The 22420-nt window shown below is 39.1% G+C and overlaps 1 protein-coding gene across 2 annotated transcripts in view; it reads right to left on the reverse strand.

Annotated features, from left to right (window-relative positions):
* Positions 1–22420, reverse strand: part of PLXNA4 (plexin A4) — a 683798-nt gene that overhangs the window by 135017 nt on the left and 526361 nt on the right. For both annotated transcript variants that reach the window (XM_066592134.1, XM_066592133.1), the window contains one exon: positions 7399–7599. In XM_066592134.1, the coding sequence (XP_066448231.1) occupies positions 7399–7599 (201 nt within the window). The remainder of the gene's footprint in view (positions 1–7398; positions 7600–22420) is intronic.

Consider the following 22420-nt stretch of genomic DNA (forward strand, 5'->3'; position numbering starts at 1 on the left):
TAAAAGTAAAACTCCCTTGACTGCCGCTTTAGCTTTCTTGGCAATTACTCTGTAGGGCATACCTACACTTTAAAGGGTTATAATTATCTGACTGTCTTCTTTGGTTAATTACCTTTTTCTTGTGCTCTGCCCTGAAGAGTGAAGCTGTCCAAATCCTGCCCTAAAGGGTGTTATCATGCAGCCTGTTCCAACACTGGTTATATAAATTCAGAGGGTTTGAAAGTAATCTACAAAAGCAGAGGCACCTGCAGAAATAGTTTACATCCAATTTCAAACCATAATTTGTTTTCTGTGCTGCAGAGCAGCTGTCCTTCAGCTGTCCCCTTTGAGTAAAATCATAAATTCAGACTATTGTTGCATTTCAGGGTAAAATTTGATAGTATTTTTAACTTACTTTTAAACCTTTGAATCATTTCATGGTATTTGACATTACTATTGTATGGAGACACGAGGGAGGACATTGCTGCTATATTGGAGCACAAAGGAGGCATTGCTGCATAGGGAGTATTTTGCATGTGTGCCTCTCCCTCATAAAAATTTTCTGGCTTTGCATTCTGCTATGAATTGGTATTTCAACCTGCTGTTGTACCTTTGAATCGGTAGTGTGGTCTTTTTCTACGATTTTAAGTATATTTGATCACATTTTCTACATGTGCATTGAGCATTTGTGTATGGCTGAAGAAAAGGTGTTGGAAAAGTGAGGAGTCAAAGATCTCTGTGTGTTATATTCTGCAGAGATGAGTCGTGGCTGTAAAAAAGGCAACATGATGGTCTGGGATGAATGGAGAGGAAAAGTAAAAGTAAATGACCAGAGAAGAAGTCAAGTGGGGATCACTGGATAGAATTGTACTGTAATTTGGTCTAATTACAGTTGTTTTTATTCAGCATCAGTATTAAAGTGTAGTGTTAGTGGTACTGTAGCGATCACAATGTTATTTGGCCATTGTATAGTGGTATTATTTATAATATCAGCTTTGGTATATTGGGGTTTGGTTCAGCAACAGTATGGTGGTAATATGTGTAACTTGTATTAAAGTGATATATATATTTTTTAACTGCAAGGCTTTATCAATTAGAGGTACATGCAATGAAAATGTTTACATTTGTCACAGTCTTTGAAATTTTGTATTATTTTTTGAGTAGGGAAGTATATATCTTTATTGGCCATAGCAACGCCATGGAGACATCCAAGGAACAAGCTAGTTGGGGTGGCCACGTCTTGAATTTGCCCTGGGGCCCACAGAGCTCTAGCTAAACCCTTGAAAGCTCCCCTCCTCATAAATGAAAGCTGAATTAGTAATCCATATGTTACTGGTTCCCTTGCTATATAGAATGACAATTCTTGGTGTCCTTGGAGCCAAAATTGAAAGATTTTACCAGCAACCCTCCTTACTTTGAACTACAGTACTGAGAATACAAACTGAAAAAAATTGCTGCCTGCCAGCTTATGCATGTATGATATTGTAATTTATCTGTCATTTACTGCTGGGCTGGAGAATGAACTGGCTGTGTAGCTGCAAGGTTGGCGTGAGTCGCATCTGCTCTTCTTAGATGAAATCCTCAGACCTACTGTATATCTCAAAATGATACACAGTAAAATAGAAAAATTGACTATAAACCATCTTCTAATGGTATGTTATATTAATTGAAACATACACTGACATGAATGGGGAACATTTGCCAGGACGTCCACTGATGCCTGGACCACAGGGGCTATAATGCACAATAAATGGCAATACTGCTCAACAGAGATTGCCATAACATGTAAACTCAGGCAGTCTGATTGGAAAATCCATTTCAAAGGATAGCACTTTTCTCTAAGCTTTGTGTTAAAGGATTTGAGCTACAGAAATCATAGACAAGATTCAAAAGGTTGTGAGCTTATTACTCAGTACAGTGGTCCCTTGTTTCTTGTTTATCCTGAACACTCCATCAAATTTTATTAAATGAAGCTTTATCATTCAAGTACGAATACAGTTTTTCTACTAAGCATTGATTTCTCATTCTTATCTAGGTCAAGTACATATGGTAATATGTAGCAAACACATTTTAGTATAATAAAATTGTCGCAGATGGGACAGGGGAGACCCAACAGAACCCGCCTCTATCACCAGTTTGCCACAGATCGACTGTTCCGAGTGCCCCCGACGCTTTGGAGTTATGGTTCATTTTAAAACGGACAAGACTGACTAATAAAATGCAAATTTATTCTAAAAAAGCTAGCAATGCAGATATATATATATATATATATATATATATATATATATATATATATATATATATACACACAAAGGAAATACAAAAGAGGTTGTTACACGGGAGTATAAGGGTATATAGGTATACACAACAACACAGTATTTTAAAATAATATAGGGATAAAATTAAATGAAAGATACCAGTTTGGGGATTTTGATTTGTGCAGAGCCATTGAAGCAATGGAAAAGTCCTTATGCTGGGCATATCTCTGAAGGTCTGACAATTTGGATAAGGGACCCACTTAGTTTTAAGTCTCTGCAGAACCACACCCCCGACTGCCTTTTTCTGACATCATCAAAGCGGGTTGGATAGATGCGGGTAAGATCTGTAGGAAACCCCAATTTAATATTTCAGGCATATTTCCCTGAGAGGTGCTCCAATGGGGAAGATATGGATAACATGTTTAGTATCAGGAATTTACCTATCCATAGATACTAAGCATGATAGGGGACAGACGATTGGCTATGCCTATAGGCAATTCTGTGGGTTCTGGGGGTCATACAGAGACTGGAGTAACTGCACCAGGTTTACAGTGTCCTCTCAGTTCTGAAAATGTACATGACATTGAGCTGGGGCCTCTGTGTGACCCATAATCTTCAATATTAAATTCTCCTTTGATACAGACAGTAGCAGTCGCGGTGCCAACATGTCAACAAGAAATATCTGAGGTGTTGCCCTCACTTGCAGGGGGTCAATTAACATCTACCTGTCACTAGCTAATTTTTTTGCCATCATGATCAAAAGACTTCCTGAGGAAGAGTGCATATCAGGGACCTCTCAGATGTGAGGGAGAGATGGGAGGTTAAAACATTGAATTTATCTTTCCCAGTATCTTGAGCGGCAAGTTGCTATGGTTAGTTGGGGGACACTTTATCAATATTTCTATATCCCAAAAATGACATAAGAAATGCCTAAATTCCATATCTGAGGACTACTAGAGAAATTAAATTCCCAATTCATTGGTTAAGTCTAATTATATATTTAGATCTTATTCAACTGCACTGCATTCCCTTCATGTACCACAAAGAAGTCATGATTACACAGAGGAAAAAATAGCCTTCAGCTGACATTTCAAATCAGAACGGAAATTTAAATAAAGGTCACCAAGAGATCTGGAGATTGGAGTTTTGAGATTTTTTTGAAAGCTAACAAAATAATGATCTAACCAATTTTGTAATGAAATCTGAGTTTCAAAATGCAGTTTATAAATTCTGCACTTCATATGTTGCACTTCATTGTCTAATGTATGAACCTAGCTCAAGATTTCTGTAACACTTCATGAGATAACTGGTTAAGCCCTTTAATAATATGAAGTATGGGATCAAAATGCTGAATTATGCTTAATTTTGCATTTCCTCTCACCAGATATATTGTCCAGAGCATCATATAATATTACATGATATATTAAGTTATATATATTATACAAAGTTAACACTTTAAGACCCTATTGTTAATACTCATCTACAGTTGAAATATTGTGTACAATTCGTTTGATGTAACTAGTTGTACACTAATAGAACCCATTAAAGTACCATTATAGTTGCCACATTTTCCTTTAAATAGCCTATAAATCTAATTTGTTATAGAGTTTCTTACCCCCTTTACTGTATACACTGCCTCCTTCATTCCAACTGAACTTTGTGTATATGGGTGGACTAATCTAGATACCGTAATGTAAATGTACTATTGTGAGGGATGCATAAAAACAGAAATAGTAAAATGTTAGCAAGCATTGATGTGCCTGCAATTTAGCAAAGCTCGGATTTCGCGTACTGGTGTTAATATATGGAGATTCATGAAGAATGCATAAAGAATTCCTCTGAAGACAGTCTGCAGGGTTAACACGTACAAAATTGGGCATTCCCATGAGAAAAATTGGTAGTATATTGCTAGGATAAGCCATCCATTTTGGTTTGGTGGTAGTCTGTCCAGAGTGGTAGAGACTGCAGTGCCTTCCAGTGATACTTCCATCAACAATCTGTGCAGGAAACATCAATATAATCCCATTTCATTGAATGGAGTTAAATTGCACAATGAATGGATGGGAGTATCTCTGCACAGAGTAAGAGGCTTGTAGTTTGACCCTCATCCATTCAGAAGTGAAGGCATATCCTTGCAATATGCCAACAATTCTTATGATGACGCAGTAATTCTTGAAGGGGAAAACAACTTCTATGGCTAATGTTTTCTATGTAAAAGTCACCTTTTATTTAAACACATTGAAGTTAAGGCTTCTTCACATGAGCGTATTTGTGTGCGCAATACACAGAGAATAGAACCCATTGATTTCAATGGATACTGTCAAATTATACATTTTGGGTTTTTTTTGCATGTGAAGAAGCCCTTACAGACCAAAATCACCCAAGAAAGTCTATGGGGAATAAAGTGACATCAATTGGGCCACCTTGCATTTTTTTTTTGCATGCATGAAAATAAGCACGACTGTCAAAAAAGGGAAAATGTACCAAAATTCACATACATACGCAGTTAAAACAGTAGGATTTTCACAGACCAAAATTGCACCTGTGCGAATGAAGCCTTACTTCTACATATTAACAAACAATTCAGATGATAGTCTCTCACATCCCTAATAAAATTGTGTCCCCATAATATTATTTAAAAAAATGTTCCCCAGAAGTTCCTCTGAAGTCCAAGGAGAAAGCAACTACACTCTGATTAAGGCTCCAATAAACTTTATAAACTAATCATGTAGTCTATAAAGCATTAGTAAGCTGTTCCCTTCAGTATTTCCAGAAGAAGATGATCATCTGTCTCATAATTCTATTCTGCCCAGAGGCTGCACTATGAAAACTGTGTAATTTGTACTTAATTTTTCAAGCCATAAACCCCTATGAATTTCCACAAGATGTTCACAATCCAATAACCTGTAACGTTTTTATTTTTTCAACTTCTCCTTTGTATCAGCTCATAAAATTCTACAATTGGTTTTCCATGGAGATAATGTATCTACGACAATATGGAAAGATTGGCACATAATTGTTCAAGTAATTTAAGTTACTTTACATTTTAGCAGGTATTAAAGGGGGAAAAAAACAATTTCATAGCCATAAAGCAATGATGATGACAGCATTAAGAAAACACCAAACAGTATGAATATGTGAGGAACATAAACTATCATTGACACCTCAAAGCTCTGAGGAGTGGCATAGAAGGTTTTATCAAAAGGAAATCTATAGGAAAAGCTAATTATTCGAGACTAGGGAGAGTAATTTCTCCACCCAGTTGTGAGGGACATTAATCAAGCAAACCACAATAATAATGAACATGTCCTCAGTGACCACCCCGACCTATCACCTGTACTGGTAGAGGTCAAATGACAATTAGGATGCCATTTCCTTCTTATAGGAAACCTGTCACCTCTAAACAGCACCAGAAACTAAGTTATGGTGCTGTTCAGAGAGTTGACAGGCCAGGGGAAGTACTTTTTTCACTCATCTGTTCCCACTTTCTAGCAATATCTGCCGGTGAAGTCCAAAGGCCTTCTGAAAATCTGACTCTTTTCAGACCTCTGTGTGCATGCTCTCCCTTAGACGTCTATGAGACTACACATGCACAGTGGTCCGAAAAGTCAGATTTTTCATACTGCAAGTGGACTTTACTAGCGAACATCATGGGAAAGGGGTAGCGGATGAGTACAAATAGAATACATCTCCCAGCTTCCCATCACCTCCTCGAACATAACCATAACTTTGTTTATGGTGCTGTTCCGAGTTGACAGGTTCCATTTAATGTTGTAGATTGGCCTAGAAAGATATAATAGGTTGGGCAAGCTCTTTAAAATATATTTGCTTCATTTCAATATCCCTTCTGCAAGCCACCTCAAGGGCCAGTGAGTGAATGTAATTGCACCAACTGGTTCAAAGTTATTACAGCATTATTCTTAACTTCAAGGGCCTATCCTTGGGTTGTAATACTGCACTCCTCAACTATGTACATTAAATCCTGGTTCCTAACCACTTCTATATAATACATGACATTTATATAAATTACAGACAAATAGGAGAAAGAAGCTTTAGCATATATGAGTATGGTATTACGTATGTGTAAAGGAGAACTACCATAAGATGAACAGAGTTACTATAAAAGAAATGGACACTTTCAATGTTTCATATAAGCCAAAGTATTATAGATATAGTCAAAGTACTGGCATCATTTTTTAGTCTATCTTTAAGTTTGTATGACTAAGTTACACATGTTCTATGTGTTAGCCTTTTCAGGAACACGATTCACTTGCTCCTCTGTTAGAGATGATCTCTCACAACTTTTTCCTTTACAAAAACAACCATGTGTTCTGAAATTTCTCGCTGCATGGGCACTCATCTCATTATGACGTTGCAAAAACTTTCAACCCAACTCATATTATATATCCACCTCTTTAATGGTCTTGGTTCTATGTAATGTTGAAAGTGTATATTCCTTTTATAGTAACCATATATATCAAAACCTTGCTTACTGTCCTGTAAATGTGTAAAACAAGTCATTTTAATATTGATATTCCTATTTCAGGTAATCAGAGGTTGTCTATGATAAACACTTCCTGTTCCTGTACTTTGGCAGGTCAAGTTATCATATGGACATTTAAGGCCCATTAAAAAAGATAATCTTTCAAATGACTGAAAGATTTAGCGATCTATTTGCATTAAGTGTTAATGGCCATTAACACTTTATCATCTTCATTTGCATATAAAAGTACTTCTAGGAGCTGTTTGCAGAGCCCAGTGTGTGCTGCCACATATTCCAATTGTTCTCTCCTGGCTGGTATAAACATGCCTTAGAGATAACAGCATGTGGTCTATTAAGAGATAAATGTGTTTGCTTTATCTCTCAGTAGCTAAACAATGGATTTTAAGTTCACCTTAAAATCATCGTTCAAACGCAAAGTGCACGATACCCGAGTTTACATGTAACATTTATCACTCATTTTCTTTTTTTTGACTGAATTTTGAGTGATAATCGTTTCTGTAAATGGGCCTATAGGCCTTCATAGCATCTAGTCGTACCAATTTTAAAGCTAATCTACTGCAATAATGGATCAAGAATTGTTAGCATAGGAAAAAAATATGAATTTAAAATGCAGACAAACCGCAGGTCCCCCAATACTGTAGAGAAGGAAGTACTTACAGAGGTATTTTGGCACTGGACACTTGAACTGTTGAACCTTAGTGCAGGAACTCTCTGCTCATTTCCCTGGATGTTCAGGATACATTCATAGCCTTTCTGACCCGACTGAGGCTGGGGTAAATTCTTTGCTTTTAAAGTGATGGGTTTAACAATGTCAACTGGAATCAGGATCCTTTCGGTATGAAGAAGCTGAGGACATTCCTGGAAGAGAGGAAGAGTATAATATAGAAAATGTATTAACTCTGCCTAATCAATACCACATTATGACATATGTTTATACAATTGAAACTTCACTGTGAATGCAGACATATGTAAATGAAGAGTTTTACCATCTTGAATAGTCCCCTTGTCATTATACAGTTATCATCTTGATTCAAAAGACAACAATGAAACAAAGTAGCAAGAGTTTTTAATAAGTAATGGCAACATAAGAAAAATCCCTCCACAGTACTTGGATGATATCCATTACTTTGCACCAAATAGCACACTGACCATCTTCCACTACATCTTGTTTCCATGTAATTTACATTTCTGTGTTGCAGTTCTTCATCCCAAACCATAATGACTATTCTTCTATATTCAATAGAGGTGTTTTCAACACTATGATTAGAGGTTCATCCCTCACGGAAAACAATTATACCCAGTAAATTGAGAAGATAATTGGCACTCTTGGTGCAACAATTATAACATTTTCACACAAGTAACTGGACCATTCAATCCTCTTTTACCTATGGAAGATGTAATTAAACATTCTAAATGAAACATTATACCGTAGGAGAATGTATTTAACACAAGGTACCATTACGGCCCAGAAATAGCACAGTAAGTGACAATAGCATGAACTGATTACAGGCTAAAGTTTAGTTTGTAAGAATGAATATGTATGGGGAAAAATATGGAAAATGCATACTTTTACCATATTCTAGATCTCTACTGACTGTAGGAACAAGGGCATGAAAAGTACATCAATGAAGAATGATGCTCTTTTTAAAAAAAGGGCGAGACAGTAAGAAAAATCATCTGTAATGAATTAGAAAACTGAAGGCCTGGGTTTAAAGCAAGAAGAATGCCTCCATTAACTGTAGTTTGTATGCTCTACCTGTGTTTGGATGGGTTTCCTTTAGGTCCTCTGGTTTCCTCCTATGCTGACAAGTTAATTGGCTTCCTAATGTTTGTGTCTGAGACTGGGCAATTAGTTTGTGAGACTCACTGGAGGTGATGTTCAATTAATTGTGATAATTTTTAAATAGCAATGTGGAATATAACACACCCCACTCTATTCACTGGGTTCACAGGCAATGATATAATCTCAACTTCTATATTAAGAGTTCATACCCTAAGAGCATGTATATATGTATATATATATATAGATATATATATATATATATATATATATATATATATATAGATATATATATATATATATCTATATATATATATATATATATATCTATATCTATATATAGATATATATATATAAAGAGAGAGACGTCTCCTCCTTTCCCCTTTTTACCATGTGCTATTATATTCTTTCGCTATGTTATTGATTTTCGGATAATATCTTTTTTTTTATACATTAAACCAGTATCTGAAGCTGATGTACAGTATAGACACTGCTCTGGCCCTGTCCTATTTTGTACACCTTCTAGTGTATATATTATTTTTTGCACATCAATCACATCACCTATTGGAATTTGGCCCCTCCATTTCTTCACCCACAGCTACTACACCAGATGACTCCTCCTCTCTTTCAACCGCACTTGCATTGCCGATAGGAGTGGTGGTAAAGTTTTTCTTGTGTTGTCTATCTCCACATTTTTCCTTTTTCTTTTTAACTGACATCTCAAAAATTATTTTATGGTGATATAGTATCTCAACCCTGGAGGTCCCACTCCAAAATTTCCCCTCCCTGAATATCATATCATCATGGGCTTTGTAGAAGGTGCTTCCTCCAAAGAAGCATTACTGGATTCTTCCTTTTAGACTTGTTCTCTATCTCTTGGTGGCTACTACCACACCTCTTCCTTTCTGGGAATATCTAAGCTGCGTAGCCCCACTGCCTCTGTGCATAATATTAAGGAAACACTTTTCATAGGGTATGGACCAAGTTGTTAAACGAATGTTAATAACTGTCTACACTGTATTCAAATAATATGGCTGCATGTTCTTGCGATATTATTCCTTATCTTTAACATTCAGTAAGGCCTGATGTCCACAGCATACGCGGATTCTGCACACAGATTTCCACAGCGGAAGACCTGCGTGTCAGTGCAGAAATGACTTTTAAATGCTTGCCAGTGATCACGGATGCAATTTTTATTTTTCTGCACTGGATGCTTTGCGGATCGCCCGTGTGTAAAAAAATCGCAAGCCCAAAGTGCCTGCCTTCCATCTCCCCGCTTGGTCTCCACGCAACCAAATGCGGATGCATTACGGATCGCACTCACAAAGCGGTAAAAATGGAAAGAATAAACTTATTTAAAAGTAGAAATGTTTTCCCTATAAAACAAAACTTAAAGAACACAAATATGCTGATGTATCCGCACTTACCTTATCTCTAAAAGGGTAAAGGGATTGTATTTCTTACATTATTTTACTAATAGTGAAACAATCAATTTTTAATCTATTTTCATTTTCTTATTGTAGATTTTTTTAAATTCTATTTTGTCCAGGACTATGGGATTTTCCATCCTGAACGAACACCAGTTACAGGTCATTGACTGACGACTAGAGATGAGCGAGCATACTCGTCCGAGCTTGATACTCGTTCGAGTATTAGGGTGTTCGAGATGCTCGTTACTCGTAACGAGTACCACGTGATGTTCAAGTTACTTTCACTTTCTTCCCTGAGAAATTTGCGCGCTTTTCTGGCCAATAGAAAGACAGGGAAGGCATTACAACTTCCCCCTGCAACGTTCAAGCCCTATACCACCCCCCTGCAGTGAGTGGCTGGCGAGATTAGGTGTCACCCGAGTATTGAAATCTGCCCCTCCCGCGGCTCGCCTCAGATGCATTCTGACATTAGTTCATGGAAAGTGCTATCGTGTTGGAGCTGCTATAGGGAGAGTGTTAGGAGTATTTTAGGTTTCAAGAACCCCAACGGTCCTTCTTAAGACCATAAATCTTCTCTATATGCGCTCAATGGGGCCGGCGGTAGCAACGCCGACCCCATTGAGAACATATAGAAGACAAATCCTTCTTCTCTGCCACAGCTGTAACAGCTGTGGCAGAGAAGAACGATGTTTGCCCATTGAATTCATGTGTATAGACGGTGTATAAGACGACCCCCCACCTGTCACCTTATACGCCGGCAATACAGTGGAGCAAAGAATAAAAATCATTACTTACTTCTTCTGACATTCTGCGGCGCTCCTGCAGGCTGTCACTCCCTCCTGGTGTTCTGCGGTGCTCCTGCAGGCTGTTGCTCCCTCCTGGTTCCCAGCAGAGCATTGATTTCTCTACGGAGGGCTTTAAATCCCCGCCTCCAGAAACACACGTGCCTTCAGCCAATCACAGCCAATGACAATGATGTCATTGAATGGCTGTGATTGGCTGTGTTTCTGGAGGCGGCGATTTCAAGCCCTGCGTCCAGAAAGCAATACTCTGCCGTGGACCAGGAGGGAGCAACAGCCTGCAGGAGCACCGCAGAACGTCAGAAGAAGTAAGTAATGATTTTTATTCTTTGCTCCACTGTATTCCCAGCGTATAAGGTGACAGTTGGGGGGTCGTCTTATACGCCCCGTCGCCTTATACGCCGGTATATATTTTTATTGTAACACATTTCTGGATGAATTGCAGGGAAGGGGTTATATATTTAACCCCTTCCCGACAATTCATCCTGCGATCGCCGGCACCCCATTGCTTTCAGTGGAACCTGCTGTATTGCTGGCTCCATTGAATTCAATGGGCAAACATCGTTCTTCTCTGCCACAGCTGTTACAGCTATGGCAGAGGAGAACGATCTTTACGCTGACAGTGCGGGGGGGGGGGCACTCTTGCCGCTATTGTGGCTTAATAGTGGGACCTGGGAACTTGAGATGCAGCCCACCATGTAGCCGCTCGCCTGCCCTATCCGTTGCTGTGTCGTTCCCATCACTTTGTAGCATTGCCCAGATTTTCACAAACGAAAACCTTAGCGAGCATCGGCGATATACAAAAATGCTCGGGTCGCCCATTGACTTCAATGGGGTTCGTTAATCGAAACGAACCCTCGAGCATTGCGAAAATTTCATCCCGAGTAACGAGCACCCGAGCATTTTGGTGCTCGCTCATCTCTACTGATGACACATTTCCTTTAAGAACTGAAATTTCTCATGAAACCAATTTAACACAATATTGTGACATACTATTAAGATCCTAGAATTAACAACATCAGCACTGGGTGGGCACAATATACACAGGAAAGATGGAGACCTCATGACAGAATATCTCAAAATCACATATCTGACCATATCTAGCCAAGACAAAAGGTAAGAAAGGACATATCTGTAGCAATATGTTAATACACTTGATAAGCCAGTAAGAGGCACCTCCACTCCCTTACAAGTAGATATCAGGGGACAACCTTTGGGTCTCCATAGATGGTAGATTGTTGGCTTGATCTGCTGACTATGCACAGACGTTGCTTTGCACTGATAAGAAAATAGTTTAACACCCGTATAAAACTAGAATTTATTTGGTTTCATTGAATTGCTGATTTAACAAACACCTAATAATCAACTCAGGATAAACATAAGTATTCATGTCACAAAAGAAACTAGACACCAACCGGTGAATCAAGTTTATCCGAATGTCAGGGGATGTTATATTGGAAAGTCGTGGAGCCTAATGAATCTGCACATTAGCTGTACATTCTTACCATGTACCCGTATAACTTTTCAATTTAAATGTAATTCTCAACCTCACAGCTTGTGAGTGCACATTGTGATCCGGCTTCTTCTAAACATTATTTAATTTGCTTGAAATGTAGCTCTTTGTTGATATGTTCTAACAGAAGTCTGTGATATTGAACCAAACTGGTCTTGTATCCTCAGAGAGCAATTTAAAGGAAAGAAATAGAAAGCTGGCAGGAAGTCAGGTGATGGCCAAGCTCTCAGTCATGATTAGAGCTCAATATTCCTTGAGTAAAAGCTTTTTTTTCCTACAAGGCTTTGCTCTCCTTTATTGATGGATCCTTAGAGCCAATTCTTTAAACTTAAGCAAAAAAGGTTACTTCTTTTTCAACCTTTGAAATAAAAAAAAATTATAAACCGCAAAAAAAAATCCATTTTCTGAAAGGCAATTTCACGAAATAAGCAGGTAACAATGATAGTAGTCATTTTGTTAAAAAAACCTTCTATGGTCGGTAACATTCAACACAATCGCTCACAAACGGCAATTTTAAGAAAGTAATATCTATTCATAGATTATGACAGTCCAATGTAGAAGTTCTGCTTTCATTGTTTTGTACATTGTTTTCCAGCTATATGCTTGAGTTTTCAGAGACGGTGCTGAAGGTTTAGGGGTTGATAATGGTACTTAAAGGGAACCTGCCACCATGAAAATGCAGTCTATTCTGCAAGCAGCATATTATAGAGCAGGAGGAGCCGGGCAGGATAATATATAGTTTTGTGAGAAAAGATTTAGTATAACTTGGATTTTATTCATTTATGTTTCTGCTCATTCTGAGCTTAGAGGTCCAGTGGGCGGGCCTATCATTGACTGACAGCTATTTCTCTATGCACAGTCATACACAGATAACTGTCAATCACTGAGAAGACCTCCCACTAGACCTCTGCACTCAGAAATGCATATAAAGACTAGCTCGTTGATATGATTGGCAGAAATAGAGTGCTCTAGGTGGTCATTTCAAATGGAACAGTGACTCCATTGTCTTTAATGTATCTACAGTATTCCAGAATGCAAGGGAGGCATTTGGATTTGGCAGACTTGTGAAATCAGATATCATATTAAGATTTCTTGCTGTATTTTACTACTGGGTTTGCAAACAGCTGGGTCACAATATAATACAGTTTCAAAAGAAAATGGACACTTTACCATTGTTTCAGTAGGGAATGTACATGAGAATTAGCATAAAACGAAAAAAGTTTGGTACCGCAGGGGCATAGCTAAAGGCTCATGGGCCTGGGTGCAAAGGTTTATCTTGGGGCCCCCCAACTTCTTCTAACCCCTTAATGCAGAGGCGTAGCTGGAAGCTCCTGGTCCCCAATGCAAAACCTGTAACAGGGCCCCCAACTATAATGCTTTATTCATAGTACTGGGCTCCCTATATGGAGAAGAGAGGCCTTATGAGCCCCCTAAGGCTCCTGGTCCTGGGTACAACTACATTCCCTATAGTTACGCCAGTGGCATCGTGTTAGCTAGTAGACCCGAAGATGCATAGATATATGTGCAAATTAATCATGCCATGCCTGTGTCTTTTCATGTGTATATGTATGTATGCGTCTTCGGATCTATTCTATTATGCCTGAGGAAGGACCCAAAGTAGGTTTAAAAACTCGCTGTAACATCATGTATTTTGTTAGCCATTAAAAGGTATTATATCTACAAGATTACTTGGTTTCTCCTACTGAGGACAATCACATTGAGTATTAACAAAGCACTGTTTTTTTAGGTCTTGGGAACATAGCATAATGCTGTGCTCTATTTTAGTGTAATGCATAGGGATAGCTTCTGCATGTTTATTCTGTTGCTGCTAAACTTCCCTATAGTTTTAACTTGAGATAAAAAAAATCATACAGACAATGAAATTACTATGATGTTTATGCGTATACCTGGTAACTGAATTGCAAAAAAGACCCTATTTGATATACATTCCATACTGTACAAGGTTTTTATTGTCAATCATTAAAGGTATAAATAACATGTTAGACCCATAATATTTCTGGCAAATAATGACCTTAATCTCTACCTGAAATATTTTCTAAGTTTTATAAAAAATTTACAACAGGTCTCTAGCAGCAAGGATTAATTCTGCCATTGTTTTTACAGCATTCTCTATAATATAGAAATTACTTTATTCTGCAATTTAGGATGATTATGGCATTAGTAAATTTAGTTTTTCTTATATTTTACTACTACAAATTCTGAAACTTTGTTCTACATTCCTTTCTGTTGCCATATTCTGAGACCCATATGTTTTCAGTTTTCCATTGGTAGGCTTGTGTGAGGGCAAGCTGTATTTTTTATTGGTACCATTTTAGGGCACATACTAATTTTTATTTTCTTAGTTTGAACTTTTATGGACAAGATGATACTGTCAATTTTTATTGTTTCAATTTTGTTTTCATGTGATAAATGGGAATTTTTTTTAACTCGTAATATTTGGGGTTGTTTTAAATATGTATTTTTATTTTACTTTTTTACATTATTTTTCAGTCACTAAAGGGGACTTGAACATTTGATGTCCTAATCACTGGTTCAATACATGGTAATACTTCTCCATTGCAATATACATTGTGCCTATAATGATAGCCCAATAACTAAGCTTTTTTTTAGTCTCTGAAGGGGACTTGAACATTTGATGTCCTGATCAGTGGTATAATATACAGTATTGTAATACTTCTCTATTGTATTACTGCTACTGGAGTCTGTTCGGCACTCCTTCCCTGTCTGTTTAAATTCTGCACTCACTATTGACCATGGCATTTACATTAAATGGCTGGAATCTAAAAGCCCATTTAGACACAATGATTATCACTCAAAATTCACTCAAAAGCCATCTTTGAGCCATCTTTTTGTGCACTATTCGTTCATCACTGACTTCAAGCCAGCTTGAAAACCGTTGTTCCTGCTTATCAGGATCACACTCAGAGTTCTCAGCCGGAAGCGCTGATAACATTCTTTCAGCTGCAGACTAGCTGGAGAACAATGGAGCTGAATGCAGATAACAGACCTCCAGTTGTTATCTGCATTCAGCGAAAGGCTTCATTTGGACACAAAAAGCTACTGCGTAGCTACTTAGTAGTGAATACAAAATGAACACTCAAAATGTCGTTTGAGCGATTGTTGAGTGATCATCATTCTGTCTAAATGGAACTTAAGTCATCTTTGATTTCATTCACTGCAGGATGGTGCTAGCGATATAACACAACCGGCACTTGACGCATATGGATTGGGCTCAGATCCTGTCCAACTGTAAAACTGACAGGTGGTGCAAAAGGCAAACATATAAGGCAACCAAGAGACCTTGGGCTTCCAGCTGGAATGTCAACCTGTCGACACCCCATAACTGACAGAGGAAAACCCTTCCCACTGTTCAATCACCTAGAAGCCACGGTCACTACTGACCATGGTATCTGATGGGTTAAATTGCTGGGATCATAATTATGTCCAATCTCAGCTGTTATAGCGGAGTGTCAACTCTAATAAGCAGCTTAGATCTGTTGCAAATGGTGCAGACACAGATCCTGTGCACAAACCATCCATGAGACCTACATTTACGCTGCTTGGTGCTAACTACCTAACCAGCACTGTAAATGTATTGCACTAGATACTGTAATAATCAGTGGCTGTATTGTTATCCACATAGAAATCTGTCCTGATAAAACTCCACTTGTATCAAATTCATTAGCTTGCTTTGATTGCAAACAAACCACATAGACATGAATAGAAAAATGTCGGAAACTCTTAAGAAGTTTGCGGTAGATAATTGAAGAGGCGAGCTTCATTAAAAATGTACATTTTCATTATGTTCCTATCTGATTAACCTAATGTTCTTCTAATTAAATCTTATGGGTAAGTCTTTTAGATGATTTACCGCTTGACAAATTCATTGTCCTGCCCCATTTACCCTTAGAGAGCTAGGGGTATGTCTTCAGCTTTCACTTCAAAGCTTATGATAATTACAATATGGTGTAATATACACAGATCTACTTTTTTAGACTCTTTGAAAATTGGTTTATGCTCGTTGGATCTGCAGGAAAAGTAATAAGACAACAATTAGTAGTTTTATTCTAATTTACAAAATTGCCTTCGAGGGAGTATATTGGCTGTCTGTTTCGCATATCACTACCTCGCTGTTTATGTGTTGACACACCTCTAACCTATTAAAATCACATAGCTTCCAGGAAGTAATCAAATCTCCTTATATTTTAATAGCAATTATACAGACATCGATCACAATCCCTGGTTTGCTTTATGTCAGCATGTGTTGTAATATCTTCATCTGCTTTAGTTCACAAACCACAAATTGAACATTTTCTGATGCTGTAAACCGACAGCGAGATGAAACCTTATATGTATAATATGCCAGTGGGACGACGGGTTTGTTTTCATGTTTGCAGTGTCTATAATTTGGAGGTTATATGTTCTGTGGTTCTATCACCACCATGGAAATTCCATTATATCTTTTACTAGTCAGAGTTACCAATAAAGTATGGACTGATGGAATGAAGGGAACCAAAAATCTATCGACTGAAAGATTATGAAGTGCTGCATTGACTTCTAATAATACAAGGTATTTCCATGTTACCACAAATTTCAAAAACATTGGGGCACATTTAATAATACTTTAACCAATTAAGATTAACCAATCTTATTTATATTTCCGCAGGCGCACAATGTGCCTAATACATGATGAGGCACACAGCTCTTCATGCATGAGGTGCATCTTGGCACCTCCATGCAGCTATGCAGAATTAAATGCCATATCTGATCTAGAGTTCATTTCTGGTATAATTTACACCAGTTTCTGGCATAGCCGTGTTGGTCTAGGATGGCCATGCTCCATCCTGGCAAGTCACGCACCCTTTGCTAACAAAATAAGCGATTGGCCATGCAAAAAGTAAAAAGACGCAAATTTTTCTGCAAATTCCCACTTGTGCTAAAAATTATCACTTTCTTATGCCAAACTTCTTAAAATCACAACATCAAGTTGATACCTTTATAAGATTATACTAATTATTTGCATCCACTACATTCTAAAAGGGGGAGAAGAATAGATACTTTTGGTATTTTAAAGTCAATATGTGTATCGAAAAATTTGTCTTTAGAGTTGCTGACTGCCTTAGGGCCAAGTCAGACGAGTGAATTGTTCACGCATTATAGGCGCGGGAAAGAAAAAGAATCGCACATCGCGTGTAGAAAAAATTGCGTGACCGGATGCATTTGCACTCACATATCCCATCTTTTGCAAGTGCAAATATTTTCTGCTTCTAAAAAACTGACATGTCACCGCTTTAATTGGAAAGCATTTGTTCTGATAGATCAATTTTGAAAACGCTCCCATACATGCGTGTAAAATTCGCTCGTCTGACTGAGCCCTAAGAGGGAACATGATGACACCTCATGTAAATCCATAGAATCAGGCAGTACTTACTTATCAGACCACCCCCCAACCTATTTGAGACAAAGTCTTAATTTATCGCACAACCCTAAACGACTCTTTGATACTTTTCACACTCTTCTCAGCCCTAAACCGCAGCCCCCGGTGACGGATCTCAGTGCTGTTGAGCTGGCTGCCTATTTCAAAAAGAAAATTGATGACATCCGTTAAGAAATAACTTCCCAATCCCAGACTAGCCCTGACCTTAGTCTTGTCAGCACTGCATCTAGCTCCTGCTCACTGTCTGTACTCAGACCAGCAACAGAGGAAGAAGTCTCCAAACTGCTCTTCTCTGCTCGCCCCACCACCTGCGCTAGCGACCCTCTCCCCTCACACCTACTCCGATCCCTCTCCCCAGTGGTCATCTCCCATCTCACCACTATATTCAACCTCTCTCTGGCCTCTGGCATCTTTCCCTCTTCTTTCAAACACGCCATCATATCCCCACTGCTAAAGAAGCCGACTCTTGGCGCAACTGACGTTGCCAATTACCGACCCATCTCAAACCTCCCCTTCATCTCCAAATTACTAGAACGGCTGGTTTACTCCCGCCTTGTAAGCTATCTATCAGAGAACTCTCTCCTCGACCCCCTACAGTCTGGCTTCCGACCTCAACACTCTACAGAAACTGCCCTTACAAGGGTATCAAACGACCTACTGACAGCCAAATCGAGGGGTGACTACTCCCTACTGATCCTCCTCGACCTCTCCGCAGCATTTGACACTGTTGACCACAAACTCCTCCTCAGTATGCTTCGCTCCATCGGCCTAAAGGACACTGCTCTCTCCTGGTTCTCCTCCTACCTATCTGACCGCTCTTTCAGTGTCTCCTTTGCTGGCTCTACCTCTCCTTCTCTTCCCCTTGCTGTTGGGGTCCCTCAAGGCTCGGTCCTTGGCCCCCTCCTTTTCTCTATCTACACAGCCCCTATTGGACAAACCATCAGGAGCTTTGGCCTCCAATACCACCTCTATGCTGATGACACCCAGCTATACACCTCTTCCCGTGACATCTCTGCACCTTTCCTCCAAAACATCACCAACTGTCTGTCCGCTGTCTCTAACACTATGTCCTCTCTCTACCTAAAACTAAACCTCTCTAAAACTGACTTACTGGTGTTTCCTCCTTCCACCAACCGACCTCATCCTGACATCTCCATCTCAGTGTGTGGCGCCACCATAACTCCTAAACAACATGCCCGCTGCCTTGGGGTCATATTCGACTCAGATCTCTCATTTACCCCCTACATCCAATCAGTGGCCCGAACCTGTCAGCTGCACCTCAAGAACATCTCAAGAATCCGCTCTTTTCTCACCATAGACACGCTGAAAACGCTTATTGTTGCCCTCATCCACTCACGGCTCGATTATTGCAACTCGTTGCTGATCGGCCTCCCCTGCACCAGACTCTACCCTCTCCAATCCATCCTGAACGCGGCAGCCAGGCTTATATTCCTGTCCAGCCGCTACTCAGATGCCTCTGCCCTGTGCCGGTCACTGCACTGGCTGCCCGTTAAACACAGAATTCAATTTAAACTTATTACCCTAATCCACAAAGCCCTGCACAGCGCAGCGCCCCCCTATATTGCCTCCCTCATCTCAATCCATCACCCAGCCCGGGCTCTCCGCTCGGCAAACGAAACTAGACTGCACACCCCTCTAATTCGAACTTCTCACTCCCGCCTCCAAGACTTCTCCAGAGCAGCACCAGTCCTCTGGAATGCACTACCAAAGAACATCTGGGCAATCCAGGACTCGAAAAACTTCAGGTGTGCGCAAAAAACGCACCTCTTCAGGGATGCATACCGCATTCTCTAAACAAACTCCTCTATAAACTGCCTGACAACATGCTCCCTGACCTACTGACCGCAATCCCTGCTAGCCATCATAAACCGCTCCTGTAGTCATATTTGATTCTACCGTCGCATAGCTAAATGTCTGACTGTTGTCTGTATGTAGCATCCCTCACTCTCCATCGCGCGATACTGTGCACACCTCCAGCCATTTTACCTTCTGTATCACCCCATTACTTGTAGTATGTAAGCTCGTTGGAGCAGGACCCGCACCCCTATTGTTTCCACCAACTGATTACGATTGTAACCGTGGTTCTGTAATTTTTTGTACTTTTGTCTTTCTGTATTCCCCCGTCTATGTAAGCGCTGCGGAATATGTTGGCGCTATACAAATAAAGATTATTATTATTATTATTAATTTTGGGTACTTTAAAAAGTGCTGTACAATAATGAAAAGGAACCTGTCATGTATTGAACACCCTATACCATTTAAACAATCATGTAATAGGCATTTGAAAAGTTGTTTTTTTTAAAACCCTGTGCAAACCATACATGTAAAGGAAGTTTTTTCATTCTCCCATGCTGAATGAAAATGATGAGTGACCAGTTCAGTGGGTGCGCCAGACCGTTTGAATTGGGTTGGCCAGACCATCTCTGGTGGCCTGCGAACCTCCTCAAACGCCATTCCTCTCTGTGTCAGTGATGTGGAGGCATTCTGCACTTCATCACCACCATGATCTAAATCTATTACATGCTCCTGTAACAAGATAACCTAAATGACTGAATGTGGGACCGAAATCCAGAATGGGATTGGATGAATCTGTGCACAGCAGGGACAGATGAACTGCGCATGCACTAGTCCCAGATCTCCCAACGTATGCACAAGTTAGACTACAGCAGAGATGATGTGCAGGATGTCGTCATGTCATTGCCACAGAGAGAGGCAGTGTTTGGGGAGATACGCAGACCACAAGAAATGGTATTGCCTGCCCACAACGGACGGCCCAGACCAATCACCCATAATTTGCATGTGGCATGAGAGAATTAAAGACCTTCCATTTACAGGTAGGGTTTAACATAGGATTTCTAATAAGCAAATAACTTTTCAAAAGCCCATTACATGATTATTTAAACATTGGTGAAAAAGGTTTAATAGGTGAAAAACTGATGACAAGTTCACTTTTATGATTTTATTGTAAGGTTAAATCCTTCGGCTGCTTTCACATGTGGCAGAAAAATTTGCCACGGACAAATGCACACCAAAATCTGTGCAGATTTTTTCATTGTGGGTTTTTTTTATAACGCCTTAAAGCACCCTTAAAGAGGTTGTTCAAAATTAGAAAAACATGACTGTTTTCTACCATAAAGGGGTTTTCCCATTATCTAACATTGCTTCACAACCACTCTAAACTTCCTGGGTGCTGCTGACCAGGTCACGTGACTGCTGCAGCCAATCAAGAGCTACAGAAGGTGAATTGGGCTGAGTTGCAATACCCCAGACAACCTGTAAAGAGATCTAGCACTGTCTTTGCAAAAAAATAGACAGGTTTTTCTAATATTTTAGAACTCGTTTAAACTTGGCCCACTTATCCAGGAAGGAATTTCCCCAATACTAATCATAAAGTTATCTTAGCCACAATATACTTATCCATACCTAATTCTGCAAACTATCAAACAATGGATTGAACACGACCACTCAACGCAACGCTTGTTTTCAGGTAGAGCAATTATAATGCATTGCTTCTATTATTGCGTGTCAAATGCAACTACCTTCATATACATACACTGTATTGAAATAAATCACGCCATCCTTTTTCTTGGATGTTTGCATTATGACACCATTAATTCTCATTGCCATAAAGCCACTCACAAATGTACAAGCATGGTATCAGAGATGTTATTAAGTTGTAAAGCAGAACAGGTCAATGTAATCCAGGCAGAATTCCAAGCTCCATAAATTTCAGAACATATTTGTCTCACTCCCTGATGAAATTTACATAACTGTTCCAAGCAATCAAATCGCTAGGACATGCAAGTGGCCAACAAATGCAGAATGCACCATATATTTTATCTCTGTTCCTGAACTTTACAATATCATTATATTGATAGATTGCTCACAAATCTCCTGGTTTAGCTATTGGAGGTTATGAGTAGAAGCTCTTGCTAGAGAAAATCTCAGGGATTTATGGGAAGTGTGAGCTTTAGGAGAGATGAAAGCTAGTAATTGAATGAAAGTATATCCAGCATGTGATATATACAGTACTGCATTTATTGTCATGTACTATGCTTCATGTCGGCAGGTGAGTAGCCCCCTATAGTGCATCACAAAATAATAGTTCCTGCTGCTGCAGAACAAATTCACAAAGACGTAACTAGGCCTTTATGGGGTGAATGTGAAATATTTTATTTCATGCTGTACATTGCCCCCTGGAGCTTATAACCAGCCATACCGCAGACCTTTATGGTTTTCTGGTTACAAATTAAATAAAAGGCCATTTATTACTACACTTAAAGAATAACTTTTATTAACTAACACTTAATTGTCTTCTAAAGTTCTTCAATACATGATCATACACAGGAGTAACACAAAATCATCCACAGTATATCAATACAAGCAAGTTCTGGAGTTCCAGCTATCACTGGTCCATCATCATCATGCTCCTATCAATCAATGTAAGGAAAATCTGACCTGTTCGGTGCAGAAAATCTATTTTATAGGAGGGATGCTAGGAAACACAGGGTGCCTTTTTCCTAGAAAGTCAGATCCAAAAAAAAAGGAATATTTACAGTGCAATGCAGTAATAAAGCATGTATCCTTATGATAAAAATATTCAGTGATGCCTGCAAACATAGACAAGGTCAATGTTGTGAAGCTCATGTTGCTCGAAGGGATCCTAACTAAAGATGA

The sequence above is a fragment of the Eleutherodactylus coqui genome, chromosome 2 (genome assembly GCF_035609145.1).
Source record: "Eleutherodactylus coqui strain aEleCoq1 chromosome 2, aEleCoq1.hap1, whole genome shotgun sequence".
Taxonomy (NCBI): domain Eukaryota; kingdom Metazoa; phylum Chordata; class Amphibia; order Anura; family Eleutherodactylidae; genus Eleutherodactylus; species Eleutherodactylus coqui.